The 27,226-nt window shown below is 45.8% G+C and overlaps 1 protein-coding gene across 8 annotated transcripts in view; it reads left to right on the top strand.

Moving 5' to 3' along the window:
- Positions 1–27,226, top strand: part of Map2k5 (mitogen-activated protein kinase kinase 5) — a 215,282-nt gene that overhangs the window by 172,884 nt on the left and 15,172 nt on the right. For all 8 annotated transcript variants that reach the window (XM_031343241.1, XM_031343240.1, XM_031343239.1 and 5 more), the window contains 2 exons: positions 8,145–8,206; positions 11,302–11,347. In XM_031343241.1, the coding sequence (XP_031199101.1) occupies positions 8,145–8,206; positions 11,302–11,347 (108 nt within the window). The remainder of the gene's footprint in view (positions 1–8,144; positions 8,207–11,301; positions 11,348–27,226) is intronic.

Raw genomic sequence — 27,226 nt, 5'->3', positions numbered from 1 at the left:
AAAAAAAAAAAAAAAAAAAAAAAAATATCTGCAATGTCAGTTTCAATTACCTAGAGACAGATTCCTTTGGTCCTATTCATTTGTACGGTGTGGGTTTTTATAAGCCATCTGGTGGTGGTATTCTCTTGGCTAACAGCTGGTTCCCTTGACTGAAGGGTTTATGGGCAGGGTGGGTGTTTCTGTAGTGAGAATTCAAGCCTTTAGCCCTGGCTCCAGGTCCATCTGAGACAAGTTAAATGAACTGCTACTGTCAGGCCAGACCAGCAGACAGAACTTCACACCAAAACGCCCACACGTGTAATTTGTCACGTCTGGCAACCCCAGATATGGAGTGACCCAGGGTGGAAATTGAATCATCCTTCACTACCTCCACTCGGGCCCAGTGTAGAGTGGGGTGGATGGAGGAGGGCTCTGGGCTCCAGCTGAGCCTTGAGAGGCCATCCTCTCTGCTGCTGTCTTCACATGCCTTGGTAAATGCAGAGCCTCGTTCCGGCACCAGTGCTAGTCTCAGAACACTCCCGGGATTGGGCAAGTTCATCTCAGCATGGAATAAAGAGCACACTTCAGGTCATGAAGTGGCAATGCTCTTAAATAAGCTTTGTGTCTGGTGGCCTCTGCTGAGGCGGGGCTCATGTCTCTAACAGAGCGGCTAACCAGCAGGAACACCCGCACCTCTCTGTCCCTACCTTTCTCCTCTCTCCTGGCAGTCGTGACAGAAGTGTACAGATCCAAACCTGGAGGACTTTTAAAATACTAAAACTTAACTAATTTCTCATTATCCTCCATAACACTGTCTTTTTTTTTTTTTTTTTTTTTTTTTTTTGCTTTTTTTTCGAGACAGGGTTTCTCTGTGTAACCCTGGCTGTCCTGGAACTCACTCTGTAGACCAGGCTGGCCTTGAACTCAGAAATCCACCTGCCTCTGCCTCCCAAGTGCTGGGATTAAAGGCATGCGCCACCACTGCCCGGCCTGTCTTCTTTTTTTAATGTATGTATATTTATGTAAGGTGTACCTACACATATATGTACACATGTATGTGGGCGCACACACCTATGTGAGTGCAGAGGCCAAAAGAAGTCACTGGATGTCCTGCTCTGTCATTCCTTACCCAATTCCCTTGTGACATGGTCATTCAATGAACACAGAGGGAGACTGATAGCCAGCAAACCCCACTGATCCTCTTGCCCCACCACCACTACCACACACACACACACACACACACACACACACAGGGCTGTCAATACAGGCACATATGACCACATACTACTTTTTGTTTGGGTTCTTGGGATTTGAACTCAAGATATCACGTTGCATAGCAAGCCCTCTTACCCATTGAGGCTATCCCTCCAAAACCTCAATTACCTACTGCACAGGAAGTTTTTGGTTTATAGACTAGCATATATGTCTATAACAAAAAGTGGGGGGAGGTCTAATTTTCTCATTTGCTGTTGGGTTTTTAGTTATTAAAGACAGGGTCCCTATATTCCAGTTTGATCTTAAACCTCCTAAGTAACCAAGAATGGCCTTGAGTTTTAGGGTCCTCCCTCCCCACCTCCCAAGTTCTGGGGTGCAGGCTTACACCACCACACCTAGCTTTTCACGATGCTGTGGACACTAACCCCTGGCTCGCTGCATACTAGGCAAATGCTGTACCAGCCGGGTTACATCCCTGGCCCTGGATTTTCATTTTTAAACCAACTAGGTTTCCTTCCCTGGAGAACACAGACTTGGCCTGTGAATTGTGCCAGTTGTCCCACAGAGATGGCTACTATAAGGAATGAACAGTGAGGCTCAAAAACCAATTTGGGATCTGACAGCAAAATGCTATTCTGCCTGACCTGAAGACACTGAAATTACAAATAACCTTTGACCCCAGCACCATGAGTAGAAATGGAGTGATCTAAGATTGCTGTACTAATTAACATGAACCACAGGACCTAAGACCAGATATGTTTGTGCCGAGCTTTAGGAACATCAGACTCGAATTAAAGGACTTACCATGAAAATACAGAACAAGATTCAGTGTTGACTTCATGTGACTCTTTAATGTTAACTACTTACTGGCTTGGTACTGTAGCAACAGTATATCTTAAAATGGGCTATTTCAAAACTTAGAAAGCAGGCCAAACGTGATAGCACATGGCTTTAATTCAAGTCTAGCCTAGTCTACATAGTGAGTTCCAGGAGAGCCAAGGCTCTGTAGAGAGACCCTTTAGAGAACTTACTCTTTTGTGTATGTGTGTGAGGAAGGAGGGGTACAGGCACATATGTGAAGTGTGTACACATGTGACCAGATGCATATGCTGAATTCAGAAGTCGGTCTGGTCAGGAGTCTTCGATCACTCTCTCTTGTTCCTTTAAGGCAGGGTCTCTCATTCCTTAGCCAGCTCTAATGATCACCCTGTGTCTATTCTTCTTGGTGCTTGGTTATAGGTATTTGCAGAAACATACCCGTGGGTGCTGGGCTCTGAACTTCAGTCTTCATCCTTGTGGACCACTGAGCCATCTCTCCAGTCCCTCCCCCATTAGAAGAATTTACTGCATCTTAACATTGATCACAGAACCCACAAATAAAGTCAATAGCCCCAAGATTGTTTAGTTATCCCTCTGCCTTCCATATGTCAGTGAGATAAAATCCTTGTTTGGAGGGATATCAGTGTTTGTGCAAATAGAAGCATTTGTGGTGTTCATACTCCATGTGCTCCCTGCAGTGAGGGCAGAGGGCAGGTGAAGAGCAGAGGTTCACATCTACCATTCCCTGATATCGTATCAGTCATCCCACAGCGCCAGACTTACTGTCTTTGATGTGGTAGGCGCTCGCTTGAGAAAACTATCATGTGTCTGATACATGATTTTCCATTTGGGGTGTTGTTGATGTCTAGCAGTGTCTGAATTAACCACCACATTATTGTAAAAGTCCATTGTCATCTTTACTTCTGAGTGAACATAAAACTGAAGTCCTCAGAAATATGTCTTAAACAATGGTTCCTCAACTTTTCCAGTTGTAACAAAGCAGGGGTCTAAGAATTCCAGCTTCCTATTGATTTTTTTTTTTTTTTTTTTTTTTTTTTTTTGAGACAGGGTTTCTCTGTGTAGCTGGCTGTCCTGGAACTCACTCTGTAGTCCAGACTGGCCTCGAACTCAGAAATCCACCTGCCTCTGTCTCCCAAGTGCTGGGATTAAAGGCGTGCACCACCACTGCCTGGCTGGTTTTTTTTTCTTTTTAAGTGTTCTCACTTAATATAGTTTTAGATTCTCATGCAGTTGGAGACAATAGAGAATCCCTCCTTCCCATTTACAACTCTCATGAGTCAAACCCAGTACAGCAACCAGGATGCCAATGTGGGCACAGATGTGGGCCCTGACCTTACTCAGACATGTGATTATTTGTGGGGACAGGAGTAGTGTGTATTAGAGGTAAACATTAATGGTACAGGTCCTTTCAATGAATTTTTTTTAAAGTATATGCATATGTGTGCATGTCTGCATATAGGTGTATGCATATGAGTGTGGTGCCCATAGAGGACAGAAGAAGGCATCAGATCCCCTGGAGTTGGGGTTGCAGGCAATTGTGAGCATCCAGTGCTGGTCAGGAGCATTCAGAAGTCGGTCTGGTCAGGAGTCCTCCAGCACTCTCCCTTGTTCCTTTATGGCAGGGTCTCTCATTCCTTAGCCAGGCTGACAGCAGCCAGCTCTAAAGATCACCCTGTGTCTTTTCCCCTTGGTGCTTTCCCCCACTGGCAAAGCATCCTGGTGATCCTTTTAAAGCCAAGAAACATGGTTTTCAAACAGGATATTCTTTCACAAAAGTGACCCCCTTTTAGGTTGATTGCCTCAAAAGCATTTTTTTATTTATGCTTTCTGTATGTGGAATACCCGCCCTTCCTACCCTTGTAGTCCACCACAAGTGCTCTCATTCAAAGACTTACCTCTGTGTGAGCTGGCAGCGACTGTAGTTGGGACTAGATGTCTTTAAGCCTCTTCCTTCTTCCACCTCAATGAGTATGCAGGTACACACACACACACACACACACACACACACACACACACACACACACGATTTTCTGCTACTTGGCTTTTTTTATGCCTGAGTACCTTGCTGACAAGTGCTAATAACAAAATACCCAGAGAGAGAGTCCAGTTGAAGTTAGCACACATTAAACATTCCAGACTTGTCCCTTTGCTCAGAGATTGTGCATAATTAATAATTAAACAGTTTCGGTTGTAATGGGTTGACCTCTCTGAACTGTTCATTACTCACAAGGCAAAGGCATCATTCAAACTTTTTTCCCAGTGTCCTTCGCTGTTCTCTGGTGTGCGGCCTGTTGTTAGGTTGTTTGTTCAGCAGAAGGGCTGACCAGACAGTTATGAAGCTTCTGAGATTGGTAGACAACCCCCCTGTCAACCAAGAACTGTTTACTGAAATGCTTCGTGGCAGCTGCTGTCATTTAGCAGTTGCCTGCTCGGTGGCAGGATCCAGCTTGTAGTCCTTTGCAGGATTCTAAAGTTGTTTTAGGATTCAAGTCTCAGGTTAAGGTTCTTGGCTAAGGTGGTGCCTGCTCCTGCAGTCCAGACCTTCATGCTTAGATGTTTTCAAAAAGCATCTAGACAAGAAAGCCCTCGAGGTGACATCCAGTACCCAAGACCTAAAGGCTTCTATTACCCATTCTTTCCAGAGACATTAGTGTACAAGCTTCCTCAGTCTACACATCTCTTTCCAACTGCATTTCTTCCTCTTGCCTGGGAATTTTGATCGGTAGCAGCATCTACTTTACTGGAGTCTCTGACTCCTCACCCCAGCCTCTAATGGGTGTCAGTCCCCAGTCCCCTCCAGCCCCATGATGATGGGATACTTACCTTCTGGTGAACCCTCAGGAAGCCAGAGCCTAACTTTTAGTGTGATTGACCTTGCTCCTTCCCTAAACTTTGAACAAAATAACAAAATAGGCATGTTCTTAGAGGCCTTTCTCATCCTGAGCTACACTAACTCCTCCTCCTCCTCCTCCCCCGCCTCCTCCCCTCTCCTCCTTCTTTAGTGCTCTTGAAAGCATCTCTTCAGCAGTATGGCCATCGGCAGACAGTTTGCCCGCTGCTCTCTTGGTATGTTCACAGGTGCTTTTGTAGAACACTGAGCTCTCCAGGGCCACCCTCACCTGTTCTCCATCCACCCGCTCACTAGCTAGTCCTGTGCTTCTCAGAAAAGTGTTCCTTCAGGCATGCGAGAGATGTGGATTTTAAAATGAAAAAGAAATATCTGACGGCATGCGCTTGAGATTAGATTGTCCCCCACGCATCTCTGATGAGTGATTTCTTCCAGACCCCACTGAGATGAGAATCCGCTCTCTGCGACTCTCCAAAGTCAACATGGGCTGCTGTTCTCAAAAGTAAAATAAATTATTCATGTCTACCACCCGGTGTTCCATAGTTTTATAATATGAGACATGTAACAGGCTATAATATTAGGTCTTAAATAAAATTGAATATCCACATAAGATGCTGCGTGTCTCATTTCCTTTCTGATATGTTCAAGTGACCCCTTTGTCAGGCTGCCAGGTCTCTGAGTCATAAGTGACTCTGACCCCCCACCTTGCAGCAAAAGCCACAGTACCATCATGTTTTATACAAGGTCTTTGTAGAAATCCAGTCCAGAAGTTTAACTGTCTTGGTAAGTTATTCAACTACATTAAGATACCAAGCTTTATTTTCCTAAATACTGAGTTTGACAGCAACTACTGGGCAGAGCTTGGTGCTGCATGCCTTTAATCCCAGCACTCATGAGGCAGAGGCAGGTGGGTCTCTGTGAGTTTAGGGCCATCCAGGCCTCCAGAGAAAAAGACCTTGTCTTGAAAAATAATAAGTAAATATATAAATCAATTAAGCAGTGGCCACTCAGATACTTGGCCCTACACACACATCCAAGAAAGAAAAGACCCGTGCAGAGGCGATGCTCATTCACAGATGAGAATTTATAAATTTTCCATCTTCAGCTTTTACCTACCTTCTCACTCACAGCCGTTGAAGACACAAAAATGTCATTTCTGGGTTTTCTTTTTTCTTTGTCTTTTTTTTAATTTTGGGGGGACAGCATAGTGCTATGTAGCCCTGGCTGTTTAGACAATTACTATGTAGACCAGGTTGCCCTCAAACTCAGGAGAACCATCTGCCTCCTGCACACTGGGACTGAAGGTTTGTACCACCATGCCCAGCTAAAATGTCAGTTCCTGCCCATCTCCAGTGGCTTTCCCCAGAACAGACCAGGTCTTAAATTGATACCATGTTTTATTTTTGCTTTTCAAGCCATTGGGATTTCTGTGGCCATTCAGTGGTGTTACAGGGGCTGGTCTCGTTATTGTGCGCCTTGCACCTTTTGAGTAGCTGCTTCACCCTGCTCTTGGTGTCGCCTGTGAGTAATGCTTTGAAGTTGATGAGGGAGGTTTTGTTTCACCCCCTGTCCTTTGTTTTCTGTCCTCCTGGAAGGCTTTCTCTACTAGTGACAATTTCAAGTTTGGAATTGCAGCCGTCATTGCTATCGCCATCCTCTCCCCTCTTGCTTTCATTGGATGAATAAATTCAGTGTGCACATGTAGAAGCCAAGATAGAGCTTGCTCACCTTCTCTCTCACACACTTTTTTTTTTTTTTGTGGCCTTGGCCCCCTCAGTTCCTTTTGATTTAATTGTATTTTCCAGCAGTTTCCAAAGTGTTTGAATCGGAAACAAAGCCTTAATAAGAGTTCTAGTTAATTTTCTGTCTTGTAATTACCGATCTCATTTTTCTGATAATTGGCCACAGCAATTATATGTATATTTACTAATCACATAGGAGGCTGTGCGGTTGTGTCTGTCTGCCACTATTGATAATGACACTCGGAGTGCAGAGGTGCCTTTATCTTCCTCTACTTTCCACTACATCAAAGCTATTTCCTCTCGTTCTCCATAATGAATACATGCATGCATTTGACACAGTTGTGTGCTAGAGAAATTGTTTGGCTCCCACCAAATGCTGCATGCTTTGAGTTCCTAGCCTGCAGCGCTGGAAGGTTGTATGTAATGATATATTGCTCATCCAAATGGCCAAAGCACTCCAAAGCGCAGTGAGATTAAAATAAGTCATTCCTTTGTTAATTTAAATAGGTGCATGTATCATACTTTGCAGGGCACTTTGTGTAGGGGTGTCAGGGAGGGAAAAAGGCGCCGAAAGGTATTTTTAATAGCAAATGAGAATGGATGAGAACGGAGTCATTTGCAGCTGCCTACTTTATGTGGCTCTCTTGTTCCAACTGTAGGCCTAATGAGATGACTGTTGAAGTACTCTGCAGTGTAATTTCATTACATCCTGAGCTGCTACGCTCTAAACACAGCGGCGCTCTCTGTCACTCGTGGAAAAACTCCTAAATTCTTAAAGCCTTCCTCTGCGAATGGCAATGGGGTCTCTCCTTGGGTCACGAAGCCCAGTCATTTGTTGCTGGGTAGCTTCCTGCTCTTTCTGAGTTGCTCCTATGGCCACCCCTGGTTTTTGTCTGGTCGCGGAGGTGGGAGTTTCTCATTATGTCCCCAATTCACGGGCTTCCTGACACAACAGTTGGCCCAGACTAGCAGAACAGATGAAATTTCTTCTCAGGAAACAACTTACCCTACAAAGTGTCTGTATTTTAAATTAAAACAAACAAACAAACAAGCAAAAAACACAATGCAAGTATACAGCAAGGGGAAAGCAGATAAGAGCAGTGAAATATACAAATAAAATGTAAATAACAGGAAGGTGTAAATAAATAGCAAATCCAGGAAAAGAAACAAAGGTCAAAACAAGAATAATTTCCCAGCTCTTTGTTAATTACAAGACCATTTGTGTGTTACTTAAATAATCATTAATTTCTCATTTACACTTTCCCTACCTTCCTTCCTACCCTGTGGCTATCATTGTCCTTTTTCCCCCCACCCCTCCCTCTCTGCTCTGTGTTTCTCACCATCATAAAATGTGTGTGCCTTGAAATTTGGCATCTTTACCTCACTGTGTGGAGGAGGGCTCAGCCAGTTCTTTTAATTGGATGAGGCCTTATGGCGTTCCAGCTTCTCCTCGGTGGGTGGAAGAGGAAGGAAAAAATCGGGACTGTGACTTTGGGTGACTCTTTCCTCCTCCCTCCCAGGATTCGCCTGTCCTTCCGCTTGGAGAGTTCTCGGAGCCCTTCGTACATTTCATCACTCAGTGGTGAGCACCACCCCCACCCCCATCCCCTATCCCCCGACACACTCACACCCCCTTTTACAAAGCCCTGTGCCCTCAATGTGAATGATACATGCCATTAACTTCAAGACTCTGAGACCTTGTGACTCTCCCCGCTTCCTTTTGGAGATGGGAGGGACTTCGGGGCCTTGGGCAGCTCGGGCAACAAAGCCAAGAATTGTTTATGTTACTTACAGGATTGTGGACATATTTTATAGGTTGCCCCCCCCCCCGTCTTAGTAAACTGAGAAACCTCTTTGATTTTTCTTCCCCAAAAAATACATCATTTTATAGCTCCCATTGATAGACCTATGAAGCTTTTTTTGTTAATGTAACCTTGATTTATCCATAAAACTGCCTGTTACTTAGCAAAAGCAGTAGTATATTAATTCACCTGATTCCCAGTAAATAATTCGTCTTCAGGTGTGTTTTAAACACAATTTAGTCACATCTCACTCAAGTTTGATATTTCAGAGACCCTTGTTAAGGCCTTTCCAACCTTGGAGGAATGGAAAGGAAATGCAGGATTTTGCAGGAGTGGTCATTGGAGCCTCGAGGCACAGCCTTCGGCCTCACCGTTTTACCCTGAGGAAACAGTTTTCAGCCCAGGGTTCTTTTCCAGCCTTCTGCCGTTTCCTCCTGACAGGGCACATCTTTCTTTTATTAGCCCTTTCACCCTCTCCCCATTCCTGCTGGACCTCTGTGGTATGGCCTCAGGAGGCCAGTTGCTCCACTGCCCTCTGGCTCACCCCAGCATGGGGAATTACCCCAGAGAGATGAGGCAATTAGGGACATTGGAATGGTGATCTTCAGAGCAGGAGGCAATACACACCAAACATTCTGAAACTCCATAGCTCCCCGGTTCCTCTCTCCTTTCCCCTTCCTGCGAGGTGCACAGGCAGCCTCTGCCAGGAGCCTTTGCTCTGGAGCAGTGCAAGGTGGGGTGGGCAGAGTTCTTGCTCAACTGGAAAGGCTGTGCGCTGTCCCCTCCCCCACATGATCCATCTGATGGGTACACAAAAGTGAAACCAAGAAATATTCCTTAATATAAATGTCAAGCTTTATCACCTTTTTGACTGAGTGTAATATGTTACCTCTTAATGAAAATGTCTTGTACGGTTTATATTCCACCAGGAAAAAAATGAGGAAGAAAATTTCCCCCAGATCTAAAAATTGTAATTGTTTCTATTTACTTAAAATACTTACATCATATTCTGTAGCTTTTGAAAACTGTCTTTACTCCAAAAAGCCTTTGTTTCCAAAGCATGCCATACTAGGGGAAAATGCTTATTAATTATACACTGGGCCCATGAGCTCCTGAAGCTCGTTAAAACTGTTAGAGCCTTTGTCCAGAAACAGATTAACCTCCTAATGTCCAATACACATAACTCCTGAGGACACTAGAAGTATATCGCGCCACACTCTATGCAGAGACTGAGGGACAGCCCGCAGTTCAGGCTGCCTGGAGCCCAGACTGGGGCATCGCAGGGAGAAGATGGGTTTCCCACAGCTGCGTGCTCTCTGTGTGGGCTGAGACCAGCCTGGAGGTGGGGCAAAACTGGGCAACCAGGAGAACAGTGCATAATGCCTCTTTACCACCTCCTGTCCAAAACATTAATTGACATTATATAAAAGTTCTGTGGAGACAGGAATGACCTGTGTTGAAATCTCTACAGATGTCAGTCAGGACAGAAATGACGGTGGGTGGTAGCCTTGTTTTCCCAAGAGATATAGTTACCGTGGAATGTCAGGTCAGGACTGTTACCAACTCCACTGTCCACACAGCTCAGTCACTGCTAACAGATGCAGCATTGAGAGGTGCATGTGCTAATTTATGGAGAAGGCAAATGTCCTCGATGTCCTCAACGTCTGTCATTAATGGGTCTTAGGTATGCTTCTCGTTTACCAAATGATCATTAAATCTCTCTATTTAAAAAAAAAAAAATGTCAGGAACGACAGCAATCTCTTTTCATGACTCCATCTCACAAATGCACATGGCCACAGGTAAGGAGTGCCCATGGTCACCTCTGTACCATTTGTGGTCCTTCATCACATAGCTAAGTACAGGCAACTACTACTAATTGTAGCTATTGAAGGGAAGACAAGAAACAGTTTGCATGAGGAATGTGATTCTTTGAGGGGCGTAAATAAGCTTAACTGTCTTGTAGCTGTGAAATGAATTATCACCTTGCATTTTAGATAAAATAAGTGCAAGTCAAGAGGACATGCCGGGAGCCATCTGTGGCCCGGAGTATCGTCTGCACTTCTGCCCTTTATTTATAGCTCGGCGTTGAGTGCCAGAACCACGAAGCGTTTTCTCATGTGCCTTCCCAATGACCAAAATAGAACTCTATAATTCCCTGATTTTAAGATTGAAATAAGTTGACAGCTGAGTCAGGAAGAGAATATTGCTGCTCTTTTCACAATGATTTCAAAAATAGAATTACAGGGCCAGAGGGATGGATGGCTCAGTGGTGAAGAGCACTTGGTCTTGCTGAGGATCTGAGTTCAGTTCCCAGCATCCACATGGTACTTCCCAACCACCTGCAATGCCAAATCCCAGGAGATCAGACACAACGGTCTGACCTCTGTGGGACAGGCACACACGTGCTACACATACCTGTGTGTGGGCAGAACACCCATAAAATAAATAAATCTTTAAAAGATTAAGTAACAGTAAACATACCTTTATTTCAACAGTAATTTTTTTTAAGATTTATTTATTTATGTATAGGAGTATACTATAGCTGTATTCAGACACACCAGAAAACGACGTCAGATCCCATTATAGATGTGGTTGCTGGGAATTGAACTCAGGACCTCTGCAAGAGCAGTCAGTGCTCTTAACTGCTGAGCCATCTCTCCAGATCCCTCAGAAGTAATTTTAATAAGAGATTGATTCACAGTGTCCCCAGAAGTCTGACTCAAGGCCACCATAAGACAGGAACCATGTGTTAGTAATTTGGACAAGCATTGAGCTTGCAAAGATTGCAGACTTCCAAATTCCAGCAGAAGCCATGGTAGAGAATATCAGAAGAAAAAAAAATATGAATGGGGCTCTTTTGTCTTTCTACTGCAGCATGAGGAAACAGCCCAAGGAAAGACCGGCGCCCGAGGAGCTGATGGTGAGTGAGCCTTCTCCAGTGCACTAGACTTCTCCAGTTCCATGTTTGTGCTTGACATTACAACAAAGCCCTGCAGGAAAGACTGGAGCTGTGCTCCACTTGGTAGAGAGCTTGCCCTAGCGTGCTCAGAGCCCTGGGGTCCATCAATGGCACCTTATAACCTAGCATAGTGGCACTTACCTGTAATCATGGCGTTTGAGAGGTAGAAGCAGGAGGATCAGAAGTTGAAGATTATTCTTGGCCACACAAGGATTGTGTGGCCAGCCTGTTGTACATAAATTTGTCTCCAGTCCCACCCTCCCTAAAACCAGGACATTTTTTAAAAATCCACAGGCTAGAAAGTCAGCATTGTTTACTTCATTGGGTAGGGTTTTTGTTTTCTCTCCATGCTGGAGCCTGAAACTAGAGTCCCATCGATACTGAACAAGCACTCTCCTGCTGACCAAGATCCCCGGCCCTGGGTAGGTATTTCTGAAGCTCAGACCCTTGGACTTAAGTTTCACTTTTGAAAAACCCACTATTTCGAAGCTTCATGCAGACCTCTCTTCATCTGCTTCATTCAAGGGTCACATTTGCTGGTGCTGCCTTTCAGAAGCCCTAGCCAGGAAACAAGACAGCAAAAGAAGTTTTAAAGTATAGGGCAGTCCTCCAGGAATCGTGTGGTGTGTGTGTGTGTGTGTGTGTGTGTGTGTGTGTGTGTGTGTGTGTGTGTGTGTGTTGTGGGGAGTCATCTTGGCTTCACATAGAATGAAATGAGACCTCTGTGTAGTGAGAATCTCTGCTCTTTCCTCAGAAATAGACTCTGAGGGGTGGCTGGGGCTTTGTCCCTAGCTCCAAAGCCAGGTCACTTTGATTGCAAAGGACAGCTTTTACTGGAGCAGGGAAAGGGACAGAGCTGCTCCCTTTCAATTCCCAAATGGTCATTCATTACTGCAGAGTGTGATATGACAGTGCAAGCTGTTAGAACCGTGTTGGGATGCAGCATAGGTAGCAGTGAGTTTAAAGCACACTGTCTGGTGCTTTAGTGTTGCTCCCCATGGCCAGGTGAGGCAGTCAGAGGCAGCCTCAGCCGTGTTAAACAAGGTGCAGCTCAGTCTGAGGTCCCACAGTGCTTTCCTTCTAAGCACCAGACGTCTGTGTGCACAGAGTCCGTCCTCACACAACACATGTGCCTCTCGTGTTACCTGCAGTACATTTCTCGTTCATGTCATACTGAACTAGCTCTCACGTTTCCTAAAAGCTTCAAGTTAAAAATTCATCCCCAAAACCTTTGCATCTGTATCTGTGGGTGGGGGTTGGGTTTTTTGTTGGTCTGTCGTTTAAGTGGTTTTGGAGGTTTTGTTGTCTGTTGTTGGGTTTTGTTTGTTTGGTCTCTAATGGTTTGGGAGTTCTTGCAGTTAGTCACAATTGAGAAAGCTTGGAGCAGGTTCCAGAAATGGAGACTCATTTACCTGGTCATTATTGTGCTATGGCTGGATAGCTCAGCTATTAAAACAAAGAAGTAGGGTTTCATAAAATAGATATCGGTGTGTAAGTGCATGTTTGTTGCTGCAGTGAGTTGGTCACTTAAAAATAAGACACCTGCAGATCATGTGTGCACTCATAAATGCATGTGGATGTATGTGTAGGAAACACCCCTGAGGAAGGAGACCCCACCATAAGAACAAGGCTAACGGGTGGACACTTACCACTGTGTCCCTTATTGTGCTGTCCTACCTTTTTAATTAACAAATATATTTTTAAAAATAATGAAAAACATACTCACAGGCAGCACCATCCTGTACTTAATATCCTCTAGTACTCACTATTAAGATTTTGGTGGAATTTATCCCGAGGTATAGCAGAGGTGAGGCACACCCTTGTTGGTGAAGAGGTAACAAATGATAGGAAGTTGTGTGCAGAGGTCAGCATGACAGGGACCTCCCTGGCTGCTTCTGATTTAAAGTTGGACCTAGTAGGGAGTTGGAAAGATAGTGGACTGTCCCTTGTCTTGAGCCTGAGTCACATCTTAAGGAACCATGGCTTTGTTCCTTGTATGTAACATATTAATGGCTCTAAATGTTCCTTTACCCTTTCTACCTTTAACCTGTTTGGTGGTACTCCCACCTGAAGGCACGGGCCTCCTCAGGATTCAAGGACTGTAGAGCCCATCACCCATTAATCATTGTAGTGGGAGCCTGTTTCTTTTGGGGAAATGGAAGCGAGGGGAGGGAGAAAGCATGCAATTTATGTCTCAAGCACAGTAAGTCTAGCCAGCAGGGTACCAGAGGGCTGAACTTGAGCCCCCAGCTGTGGGTCCCACAGAATTATCAAAAACTTCCCTATGGGTCCAACCCTCCAAGTCGCAGGAAGAAAATCAAAGATGAGGTCTGTGGAAATATGAAAGTTATCAAATCACCCTTTGGAAACTCTCACATGAACTCCAGGTGGAGCTGTGACATGAACACACGTGGTCCTGCCTAAATAAGGATGAATTCAGATGGACAGGCCAGATCACCTGGACCCAGGACCTGGCCATGCATGTAACAGCATCAGACTGTCTCTGTATTTGTAGAATGATTTTACAGACTTGGGTACCCAGTATAAAGCTTTAAAATCGTTGTTTAAAATGTCATTCTGGCCGGGCAGTGGTGGCGCACGCCTTTAATCCCAGCACTAGGGAGGCAGAGGCAGGCGGATTTCTGAGTTCAAGGCCAGCCTGGTCTACACAGTGAGTTCCAGGACAGCCAGGGCTACACAGAGAAACCCTGTCTCAAAAAACCAAAAAAAAAAAAAAAAAAAAAAAAAAAAAAAAAATGTCATTCTGGAGAGTAAATGTGAAGCTGAAGGTTAAATCTCAGGTTCAGAATACAGTTCAGTGTATAGCTACTAAGTTCTGTTCTCTGTTGTTTTGCAGGTAACTGCTTTTATGCCCTAAGCAAAAGTCTTAGGAAGCTGGACCAAGGAATTTTTATAATGCTTGCATGTTAAGGGCCAAAATACGGCTGGCATAGTTTTCTGGCATAGGACTCAAATTAGTCATATTGCTTCTTCATGCCTGTAATCTCAATACTTAGGAAATAGCTCAGCAGATAAGAGTGTATACTGCTCTTAGAGAGGACCCAGGTCAGTTCCCAACCTAATGTCAGGCAGTTCACGACTGCCCATAACTCCAGAGACAGGACCCAACATCCTCTAGTCTCTATAGGCACCTGCATGAATTCACATGAACTCACAATGATACATGCATGCATGCATGCATGCATACATACATACATACATACGTACATACATACATACATACATACATACATACGTAGGAGCTGGAGAGGTGACTCAGTGGTTAAGAACACTACTCTTTCAAAGAACCCAGCCAGGTTCAATTCTCAGCATCCACATGGTGGCCTACAACCATCTGTAACTCTGGTTCCAGGGGAGCCAATGCCCTCTTCCGACATCTGAGGGCACCAGGCATGAAAGTAATACACAGACATACATAATTTTATATTTTATAGAATAAGTCTCTTTAAAAGAAAGGCAGGCAGTGAGTAAAGAGCTCGCTGTGTCGGTGTGAGCACTTGAGTTTAGATCCCTAGCCAGGTGTCAGGAGATCACTGGCCACCAGCTTAGCTAAAAAGGAAGGTTTCGAGTGAGAGACCCAGTCTCAAAGGAGTAAGGCAGAGAGTAATGGAGGAGGACAGCTAATGTCCTTCTCTGGTCCCCACATTCATGCACACATATACAACCCACACAAACACACCATCCACAAATAAAAAAAATCTAAGTCAAATTTAATGTAATGTACCTCTAATCCCAGTGCTGGAAGTGGGAAACAGGAGGATTCTAGGAGGGGCTCTGGCCAGCCAGTCAAGCCAGTCATTGAGCTCCAGGTCTGGTGAGAGACCCTGTAAGCATAAACTGTTTGCATCCTACTTTTAATAAGGGTTCAACCTTCTCTAGTCCACCACCCAGCAAAGGTAGTGGAAGAGAAAAGATATTAGGATATGGGGGAAGTAGACCTGTTCAACAATAGTTCTTTGGGGGTGAGCTCGATCTTCTTTGACAGCAGTTCAGTCCCATAGCAAACACCAAATATGACTCAACAGCTGCAGTCCAGTTCTCTAGCAGGCAGACACCAGGCATGAACCAGCAGCTGTAGTTCAATCCTGAAGAAACCACCAGGCTCACCAACCAGCCTGAGGTGAGGCTGCAGAAGCAGCAAGGTGCCACAGGAACCTCATGAACAGTTCTTGGGCAAGTTTCTCTCAATGGCTTTGTTATCATAAGTTAAGCTCAACAACCCTATGTAAAGCAAACCCATACATGTGTGTTGTTAAGCAAAGAATAGTGAGGCAGAACAAGCCAAACCAATGCTCAGTGCTCATATCCTACTGTCTGTGGGGTCATGTTTATAATCCTTCATCACAGGCCATTTCACATGTCTGCTATATCAAAACATCCTTTCACCTTTGTCTGCTTCAGGAAAACATTCTTTCACACGTTTGCTTTAGCAAGACATCTTTCCACCTGTGTGCCCCAACAAAACATCATTTGATATAACTAACTTTTCAAAGAAACTAGAAGTTTTCACTTCAAGACCCTGTCTTAGAAAATAAGATAGGATAAAATAGAGGAGACCATCCAGTGTGGATCCCTGGTACACTCACACACAGGTGTGCATACAACACACAAATAATAATATACTCATAGTTTTCATCATTAACATCCATCCCCTCTTATGAGGTCATAGAACCTGGTGAATAATCAGATTGATGTATTTAAAGACCCGCTGTGAGCAGAGTCCTGTGCTTGACCCAACAGCTGCTTTAAAAGGCAGTAAGCTATACATTAAGGGGTGAGGCCAGGTACCCAGAATGAAGCAATAGTTTTACAGGAACATTATAGACTTGTGTGGGTAGGGGAAGTGCTGTGTGGAGAGGGTAGTGTATAGAGAGCCCCTTTGAAGGACGGATTGAACTGTATTAATTTTCAAGGGGCCATTCTAGGCACAGAAGACAGAACAGGCAAAGCATCCATGTGTGTGCATCCTGCACCTTTTCAGAGCAGTAGAAGCCTCTGGTGTAATGGTTCTCAACTTGTGGGTCAAGACCTCTTTGGGAGGTCAAATGATTCTTTTACAGGGGTCACCTGAAACCATCAGAAAACATTGGTATTTACATTATGATTCATAAAAGTAGCAGAGTTACAGTTCTGAAATAGCAGTGAAAATAATTTTATGGTTGGGGGTCACCACAACATAAGGAACTGTATTAAAGGCTCACAGCATTAGGAAGGTTGAGAACCACTGATTTAATGCCTGCTGGAACAGAAACCCCTTTGGCCTTGGCTTAATAGAATTCCAAACCCTCAAAGGTGGAGTTCACTTGGGCAGTGTATCACCAGCTGGGCAGTCCCTAGAGGAATTCCTCTTCTTCCAAAGGGACTCCGGGGTTGGTCTGAAAACTTTGCCTCTCTGTCAAAGCAGCATTGAGCCCTGTATGTAGACCTCTGTCCTTGAGTAGATGGCTCTTGAAATGTACTTCCTGCTCAACTGCAGGGAAGTCCTGTGCTGAAAGCCATCAGATTTCTTCAGGCATCAGGAGCCTAAACCATAAATCAGGAGTCGGCTTTAAGCCCCAGGAAGTAAAGCCATGCAGGCAGACATGAGCCTTTAGCATGCTTATGTGCCAGGCAGATCGGACACGGCCCCAGTTCTCTCTGCTCCTGCAATTGTGCAATCCCACATGATGCACCTTGGCCTCTGTAGCCGTGTACCAGGAAACCTCGACAGAAAGTTTCCAGGCAGTGGACACTGAGGAAGTGGAAGACAGGCCCTTCAGCAGGCTTCAGACAGCCAGGGTCAGCTTCTGCCAGTCAAAAAGATGGTGGGACTTGAAACAGGGACACACTACAAAGGCAGTGGAGAAATGTTTCCATCATATCAAAGACCAGATTAGAAGAGACAAAATATTACATTAGATCCTTAAACTCAAGTACAGAAAAGCAACTTGAGATGGATGTTCTGGTCTTACTTGGCTATTTAAATTGTCTGTTTAAATGTTTAAGAAGCTAGGATGCAGAACGTTGCTGTGTAAACAGCTTGCATCTGAAAACCACAAATACTGCACGTGAGGCACTGTCTCCTATTAGGCTCTGTGGTAGCGAAGGTCAGGCTGAGACTTGACAAGGACCTGAGTCATAGCTCTTCCCTGTATCACTCCAAAGAAGCTGCCTGCCCTTTCCACTCTGACATCTTCACCTGCAGAGCCAGGAGACGTGCTGCCTCAGGGGGCTTGATCAGGGAAATCTGTGAAGAGCCAGAAATTACATGCAGAATCCTGTGTGGTGTGTGCAGATTTGCATTTTTTTCTTTCCATGAAGAGAGGAAATCATAGTTGTCACCAGTTTTTCAAAGGACCATGACCCTCAGTGATTGTTCAGCTCCCAGGCTACCTTGGCATTCTGCTCTTTCCAGCTTCCTGTCAGGGCCAGACAAGCAGCCCAGGAGGAGGCAGTCACTCACGGGGAGGGTGCTTGGTATGGGGGAGGGGAAGAAAGCATCCTCCCAGTGGGGCACTGCGAGGCTCCCAGCAGCTGTCAGGCAACCCTTTAACCTCTCAGCCTGTCCCCAGTGAGGGTCATAGCTCAGGAACAGGCGCTTGAGGGCCACAGGCACCCACACAGCTACAATCTGGGCTCAGCATGGAGATCCTTCTATGCATTTAGAGCATTTCCTGGAGCTTCCCATGTCTAAGCTCTATTTAATGGAATCTATGCATAGTAAGTAATCAGGTCAGAAGAAAGCAGCTCCCGGTTTGAGATCAATCGCTGGCTAATACTTTATCGAGGCCACTTTATTATCTCATGCTGATCTGAACCCATTCTCCTCCTCCTTTGCAACATGCACCTCGGCTGTGAGAAAAGTACGGATCCCATACATATTAAAAACATATACCCATTCTATCTGTATGTAAATGCGTGAGGCACAGCTGGATATTGCAGAGGAGTTTGATTTACTAATAGTTATTATCTGTTCTCGCCGTTCAGTAAGAGAGAATCTCAGAAAAACAAGCTGGCACAGAAATTGTCTTTATGCTGTTACTATCCTGCTACGGTAACTGTTTAAAAACATGGATTTTCTCTGTAGGTTCTAATAACGCCCGTTAGTCTGCACATTTCCCCATGCATTGCCCTGTGCTCTCTAGAACAGGGCATCCTGTGTAAGCGCTTCTCCCAGTTTGGTTTTTGTGTTCCTAAGAAGCAACCTGGGGCTCAGCTTGGGATGGGAACTTCACAGTTTGCTTAGGAACCACTGTAAACAGTAAACCCACAGTATAAACAGTAAACCCACAGCGGGGTGGGGCGGGGTCTACAAGGAGCAGGCGTGGGCCATAGGGGAGGGTTCAGCCAGCACGCATAAGCACAACAGAGCTTTGGATGCTTGCTCCCCCTGAGCCCAGCTGCAGACATGAGGCATCTCATTTCTCCATGAGGCTCTGTGTATGGGGGGGGGGTGATGTTTGGGGGCCAATAAACACCAAACTGCTCCAGAAAAACCTGCTTAAACATTTAATTACTTGCAAAGAGATGCTAACTTCTTTAACTCCTCTAAATTAAATTGTCATTGGTAGCTTTTCTGTTTGCCTGAACCTGTCTGTAATTACATTTTCGGATACTTTAGTTGGTTATTCTAATTAATCAAAGTGTATGGTGAGTCAGACATCTGCACATTCCCCTTCAAGGAATGAAAGGCGCTAGATTCTGGTCCCTTCTGCACTCAGACCCCAGCGTGACTTTAGGGTTCACACAAGTGTCTTCACTGTGAGACACAGACCTTCTGATAACTGTGAAAGGTGAAATGCGCTTGGCGAAGTAAGATAATTTCTGTTCTGCTGTGTCAGTAGTAAAAGCATTCATTAACCAGAAAGACCAAAGGAAAAGGGGCTGACCAGGGCTTCATGGAGACAGGTAATGGAAGCTGAAGAAGGACAGGGGGGGTCTCCTCTCGGAGACTGGGGGTCCTCTGTGGTTGACACAAAGGTGAGAAGATACATAGCTTTCTGAAGCACAGGACCCAGCCTGTCTAGCATCACCACCACATCCTACTGAAGAGACTGAAGCTCAGAAAAGGCGCACACAGCCCCCGTGGGTGCTCAGAAAAGGTGCCTTCACACAGCCCCCGTGGGTGCTCAGAAAAGGCGCCTTCACACAGCCCCCGTGGGTGCTCAAGGACCATGTGCTGGGGGAACCTACACTTTTCAAAATACTAAGGACAGTTAGCAAGCTCTTGTGACCATGAATGCCATTCACTATATCTGACTATTGCCTGCATTAGCCTGTAATACAATATGTCTGTTATTTTCCTTTCTCTTTTTCCTCCTCTTCTTCCTCCTCCTCCTGATTCCTTAAGGTCCTCCTTAGCCCCGGTCCCAGGATTACAGACCTGTAGCAACATACCTGCCACATACAACCTGGTTTTAGAATGTTCCTGACCATATGGCTCATTTTTGCAGATTGCATTTTTGCTTGGGTTATAGAACCTTTGCCTACACACATTAGCCTACACAGGGAATGTACAGACAGAAGTCCTGACTGAGTACTCCTTCGAGCACCTCACAAAGTCCAGCTGATAGCCATGGCAACTTTTTTTCCTTGGGTTCTAAAGGCCATTAGAGTACGTAGTTTGTGTTTGCTTCTGCACAGGAATCTTCGAGGAGAGCTCATGTTAGCACTTTGACTATATATAATCACAATGCCAGAGCCACTGTCTGGGTGCTTGAGATAGCGCTAAATTAGTCAGCTTTAATTTGAATGTCTGATAACACATTAGCACTTCAGTAAGCCTCTGGACTATAACCTCAGCAAACAGGCGTTGCTCCTTCGATGCACCTGCTTATTCTCTTTATAAGACTTTAAAGGATAAGTGCACACGCGTGTTCGAGCACACACGTGTGTGCGTGTGCGTGCACATGTGTGTGTGTGAGTGTTATGAGTGCGCACATCGAGATACAGATGGCCTCAGCCCTGGTGATTTGACAGCTCATTTCCAGATGAGGATAGCGTTCCCTGATCCTTCAAGTCAGATCCCTTTCTCTCTTAATTACATGTATTTATTTATTTGAGGGTTTGGGGGTTTTGTTTGTTTGTTTGTTTGTTTGTTTGTTTTTTGAGACAGGGTCTCTCTGTGTAGCCCTGGCTGTCCTAAAACTCACTCTGTAGACCAGTCTAGCCTCGAACTCAGAAATCTGCCTGCCCCTGCCTCCCTAGTGCTGGGATTAAAGGCGTGCGCCACCACTGCCCGGCTATTTATTTATTTGTCATGTGCAAGCATAACGGCACAGATGTGGAGGTCAGAGCACAACTTTTCAGGAATCATTTCTCACTATGTGGACCCTGGGATTAAATTCAGAAAGTTAGACTCAGCAGCACCTTAACCGTTGAGCCGTCTCACTGGCTGCAGGTCTGATCCTTTGTTACGCTATGACTTCCCTGTGTAAGGCTGCAGTTGTTTGAACATGAGTGTGCAGTGAGCCATGATTTACGGAGCTGTCACCTTCTCAGCATCTCATTTGAAGGCACACAGAGGTGCTGCAGTCATAGCCATGAGGAACAGGCGTGATTTCAGGTGCAGTAGGTGGAGCGGTTGGCCTCCTATTTTCTTCACATCCAATTCACTTGGGGCTGAGGGAGCTGCACTGTTACCCTGCATCCCCAAATTGGGTGCCCTGAGAGGTGTCCAGGTCCTGCTGTTGGGTGTGGTGTCCAGCCTAGAAGGCAGCCCTCTTCCTTCTTAAGGTCCCAGTCCTCCCCCTGCAGGTTCACCCAGCAGGGCTCACTCCCCATGCTGAGCAGCACCTGGCACATGTAGCTCCTTCCAGAGCCAGTCAGTGTCAACCCTCACAGCTCCTCAGAACCATCTGAGAGGATTAGAGGAGGAAATGTGAGCTTCTAAGTAGACTGAGCACCTCCAGCCCTTGGCCAGGGGCAGGGATGCTCTGTTGTTGTGTTGTTTGATCTTTTACAGCACCCTAGCTGTCTAGAAGGAGCAGCCAGAGGGAAGCTCGATTTTTTTTTTCCCACCTAGATTGTAAGCTTGCTGAAGGAAGAGCATGATCTCATAATTCAGTGCCTATCTCAGGCCTCGACTCTCAAGCAGGCTAAACACTATTGAGCATTCACTGCATGCACCATTCTCGCTAATCCAGTCAATAAACACTCCTGGAGAGGAAGAGCTGAACACAAAAACAGGACATGTCCCCTGAAGAAGCTCACCCAAGGACAGTTGATCCCTGGAAATTGTGACAGACTCTGTAAGTTAGGGCACCTCTACAAACATACATAATCTGATGAAAACTTTCACTCTCTGTTGGGTACAGTCAGCTTCTTAGAACATTCCTGTGTTCACAGGATAATACTCAAAGCCTTTCACAAGCCAGTGTGACATGGCCATCAAGAGCAAAGCAGTTGTTAGTGTCTCAGCCCTACCTGGGATTGAGAACAACAGCCTGTAGCGCCTGGCAGGTCCTCCACAGCACTGTCATTTGACCTCTGGAGAGCTCACCTCCAACCATTAATTCCAAATCAAAAGACCATTAGCAAGCCAAGGCCTAGAGGAGGCCTCCTGGCTGGCACCCTCTTCTCCGATAAAATAGCAGGAGAGCCTGAGGTGTCCATCAGTCAGCACACCAGATGCATACCACCCGTGTGCCAGTGCTTAGGGTAGAGTGGTCAGGTTGCAGATGCCCAGAAATGGTTAGCTGTTGAAGGCACAAAAAGATCTGGGAGCCAATCCCCAGGACTTGGGAATTACTGTTGAAGGTAGCAAACTTGTTTTCCCTGTGAGAAAACACTGATAAATAGATGCAGTTCTTATCAATTATTAATTCGTCTAACCAGGAATGTCAGGGGCTGGGGGAAAAATATGAGACGCCTCCTGTTTACAGTTGTAGCCAGCTGGATTTGTTTAATGGGTTGTTTGCTTTTTAATTTGTAGCAGTTTTGAGCGAGACCTTTGGGGACTGGGAGTCGTACAGCTTCAGATACAGTTATGGGGGGAGGGTGCTAAACCTGTCTGCAGATAATTTGAGGTTCACATGGCCATTTAGAGACCACAGAAAGGCAGCGCAGACATTTGGGTCTTCTGTCCTCTATTTAATTTTCAAGATTCGAATTAAACATCAGGCCCTGGTCTACCGAGAGACATTTGCTGGAGTGTGGACTAGTTTCTTCCTGTATCCTGCTTCCCACTCCTCTGCTCTCTTCGTATAAACGGTCACTGATTCTGAAGTTGCAGAATAGGAACCCTTCATTTATTCGAGCAAAGGTTCCCCTGGCACAAATAAAAATGGAATTTTCAAATGTAACCCGATTAACTCTTAATTGTACACCAATAGCCTGTGTTTGTCTCGGCTCCCTCAGAAGGCTTCAGTGCGACCTGCATCTCTGTCTAAAGTTGCGGGGGAGGGGGATTCAATTAATAGCAGGACTTTCTAATTGTGGGATCGGTGTGGAGTTGACAAAAATTTGTATAAATAGGGTACATTTTTCCACTTAAGAGGGCTGTGCGGAGACATTTTTTAATTGGATTTTCATGGTGATTGACAGCATTTGATTATGACAGTAACTTTATTTGGCTGGGATGCTTTCGCCTCTTGTTCAGCTTCCCCATCAAAGCCCCTTTTCATCGTCTCAATCCCCAGCGGAGCCGCAGTCATTGTGGAGGAGCCTTTTAGCACCTTTGTGTGGAGCTCCCTGGTGATGATTGGGCCCAGCTGGTAGTAGATAGGAAAATGGGCCTTTCACAAAGAGGCTGCGGCTCCCGCCTCTGCGGCTTCAATAATTTTAAGAGCCCCCCAAACCTGTTGAGGATTAGAAGTAGCTTTAGATGTGAAATGAGTGTTAAGTATTAGTAATCGGGAGATTAGGGCCCCAGGGACCATGAGAGATAAACAACCGCAATTAGGGCAAATCTGCCGATGTAAACAAAATTTAGCAAAAGCAGATGCCCTCGCCATTTTGGGGATTGATTTGAGGGCACCAAGGAATCGATTTTTGTCTTGTTTACACTTGCAGACCCCTGTGATATACTGGAAGGCTAAATATTTCATACCGCCTGATTTTAGTTAATTTTTTTTCCAGCGCCTCACAGTAGGCGCCTCTCTTCTCACAGTGACCAGGCCTGAGTTTATTCAGCATTCACAGGGAGCAGCTAATTGTCTATGAAGGGCCCCCGTGTTTAAATGGGCTTGACAGGAATTTAAATTTTGTTTCAATCAACCCCTGTGCTCACAGCCTGCTCCAGTTTCTAATTTTTAAATTAAACATGATTTTTTTTTTAAGCCACAGCCTTGCCTCTGGAATGATCTCCCTCCAGCTTTCTGAAGACAGACAGGCAACCCCAGAAGCTGGCAGATGCTGGAAAGGTCTTTCTCCAGAGCAAGCCTGGCCCCTGTCAGGAGGTCTGCAGAGCCTGGGCAGGGCTCCTGAAAAGTGGGTTAAGCACCTGAGGCAGGCATGGTGGGCTGTCAGGGCCGGCAAGATTATAGCCTCCTGCGCGTGCCCAGGTGCAGGCTGTTTCATGAGCTTTCTCTGCTTGTGGAGAGAGACAGAGTGAGAATTTCAGTGAGTACATCCTGAGCCCCAACTCAGCACACAGTGCCCCACCCAGCTTTGGGGAGGGACGTCTTGTGGTCCCTGAATCCTGACTCCAGTCTGCTTGCAGCCCAGCAGGAGAGTGCGGATTAGCTGATGGAGCTGATAGGGGTACCAGCCCTTCTCTCTCCCCTTCCCTTGCCTCACCCACCAGTTCTGGCAGTCAGGGGGAACTCTTTCTTACTGAGCCACAGGCATTCAGCTTCTGCTGCCTTCCATGCCTGCTGCAGTTAAGAAGGGGAGCTTTCTCTAGCGCGTTATCCTTCCCGCTGCTGTGACTGGTAATAGTCACAAACCAGATCGTGGTTCCTAGAGGACAGATCAAGTCCCACTCTTTGTATCTCCAGCACCCAGCCTAGCCTGAGACCGACACTCAGCAAATGTCTGCTGACATGAAATAATAGGAATTTATTTGATGGGTAAATGAGTTCTGAGAGAAGAAAGGGTTTCCCTTGGCTCTGGGCATCTGAGGAGACTTTGTCAATGGAGTGGCCTCACAGGACAGGATGGGGGTCTCTATGTTCATTTATCATGATCTATGCACAAATGTGAAACACAGCTTGGATCATAAGAAAGAGTACCATGCTCTGATACCCACACTGGGCAAACTTGTCACCTTAGTTCATTTTCTCAGAACCACCCTGACAGACATAAAAGAAATAGTTGCACAGAACTTGCGACTGATGCATTCAGGAAGAATTCTGATTTGTATGTGTGTGATGATTTAAAAACTATGTATGTATTGGCATAGGCTTTCAGCCACAGCTCTTTAGGAGGCTGAGATGAAAGGCTGCCTTGAGCCTGCAAGTTTGAGATAGCAGCTGGGACACGTAGATCCTGGCTTATAAAACAAAATCTGAATGAGAAACTATTCCAAGCCAATGATACCTTTTTAAGAACAAGAGCTAGCATTCTCCCACACACCATCTCATTTTACCTTCAGCCTTACCTGTGGCTTTCTCTTATTCCCACTGTGATGCCGCATATAAAGCTGGCTCAGAGAGGTTCACCACTTGCCCGGAGTCCGGGACTGAGCAGAGCCCTACATGGGAGCTGTGCCTCCCACTCCCATGTAGTAGGCAGGGGGTTGCTACTATGGTCTTGACTACGCCAGAGCAGCAAAGTGTAAATATTCCACAAAGAAATGAGTAAGACTGAACCAAGGGCCCTGCAGCCTTGGCATGCTTTGCCTAGCTCACTGCCACAGTCCTATCCCCTTTGTTTATCTGTCGGGCCCTGAGTAAGAGCGGAAGGCTACACATGCACGGCCAAAGCCTGCTTGAACCAGAACCTTAGTATAGACAGCACACCAAGGAGGGAGACCCAACCCTCTGCTTACACCACATCTGCTAAGTAAGTGCTTATCTAAAGGGAAGCCATGGACACTTAAAGGTTTTATTGTTTGTTGGTTTTGGCAACATATGTCAAAAACCAAGGGTGGAGTTTGGCCTGCTAGTTCTCTGGTCACAACTTTCCCACGCTGTGGGTCCCAGGCACCATTAGAGAAACAATTAGTTTCCAAGCACCGGACTCCCCTTGGGGAAGCTTCCATGACCCGGCCAACTTTACTGAGCACATACTATGTATATTTACAAATTAATGTGTCCAGGTTTGGGTGTTGGACGGCACCATGTCTGCGTTGCTTCTTAAACCCAGTCACCAAGCAAAGGAATCAAGCCTGAGAGCATTGCTTGAAGCAGATGGCATTTTCCTGTGTCCAGACTTGTCTGTGGAAGAAGCTTTGTGTTAGCTTTCAGTGAGATTTAGCTCCTGGCCTTGTGTCCTGAAGTGTGGGAACCAGCAGCCGCAAGCCAGTTGCGCGGCTGTGAGAGAAATCAGAGGGCAGAGCTGAGTTCAGGCACTGCATCCTCTACACAGCTATCCCGGTAAAGGCACCAAAGAGCTTTTAGTAGTCTCTGTTAGATAGATGATCACAACAACAAAAACCCCCTGTAGGGCTGGGCAAGGTGGTGCATACCTGTAATCCCAGCACTTAAAGTAGATACAGAAAGGATCTGGAACTCAGGGTCACCATCAGCAACCCAGAGAGGTCCAGACCAGCTTGGGACATATGAGACCCTGCCGATGCCAACTGTGGCAAAAGCTTTGAGAGACCACAGTTTGTGAGCAAGAGAGTGGGGCCACTCAGAATGGAGAGAGGAGAGTGCCCTCCCTCGTGTTCATGTATGTGACTAGCATCCCAAGGAGCCAGAGTTTGGACATCCAAAGCAGGGTTCCCAGTAGGGGCACTACCTAGGAAACTAGGTAGCCCCAGCTGGTTAGTTAGCTCATGCCTTTACCTGTAAAATGGGAGAGGTGTGGCTGGCAATGTAACTTCAGTTGCTAGAGCACCGGTCTAGCAAGCACAAGGCCCTAGGTTTGCTTCCCAGCACAGCCTGAGTCGGGTGTGGTGGTACAGCCTATAATCCCAAAACTCCAACAATGGAGGCAGGAGGATCAAGGAGGTCATAGTTATCCAGGCTATATATAGCAAGCTCATAGCTAGCCTGAGTTACATGAGAACCTGTCTTGAAAGTAATAATTATTAATAAATAATAGATGTTAATGGAAATGTTGATGCCCATGTTACAGGTTACACTTTGCTGTGAACGTCCAGCTTGAGGTAGATTTAAAGACGTAGGTTTATAAGCGCCTCATTGTTTGACTTGTGTAGGTCTCACTCGTGCAGCCTGTTTGGGTTGTGATGTCTACAGCTAAGATTCATAGGCATCTCCAGTTTTAGCTTCTTAGACTTGGAACAAGTTCAGGTGTGTGGGATGTTTGCAGTTAACAACCACTGGTTCGCTGGTCTCTCTGGTGAGGACTGGTGTGCCATTGCTCTCCACAGTTGTGAATCTTGACTCCTTAGGATCTGTTCCAATCAGCACTGAGATGTAATGGGCCTGTGCTCAAAGGAAACTGCCAAGAGGAGCAGTGAAGTGTGTGTGCCTATGTGAGTGTGGCTGTGGTACAGAGAGAATAACAGAGCTGTCAGTGTCCTCAGGAACAGCTAAGGCACACCCACTGGTGATATATGGAGAAATGGGACAAGCTGAGTGCTCCCTTCTTGAGTGTTGTATGGCGTCAGGTGGTGTGGCTGAGAAGCCACAGTGGTCAGGGAGATGCTCAGCTCTACCTCAGCCTCTCAGGTAGGAAAGTCAACCAAGTTCAGGAATTTGAAAGTGATGGAGCAAGCAGAGTTCTTCTTTCCTGCCTACCTAAGTTTTACAAAGCATGAGCAAGTGTATG

This window comes from Mastomys coucha, unplaced genomic scaffold (assembly GCF_008632895.1).
Source record: "Mastomys coucha isolate ucsf_1 unplaced genomic scaffold, UCSF_Mcou_1 pScaffold23, whole genome shotgun sequence".
Lineage (NCBI taxonomy): Eukaryota > Metazoa > Chordata > Mammalia > Rodentia > Muridae > Mastomys > Mastomys coucha.
The sequence above is the reverse complement of the archived record's forward strand: the minus strand, read 5'-3'. Positions and strand labels throughout refer to the sequence as shown.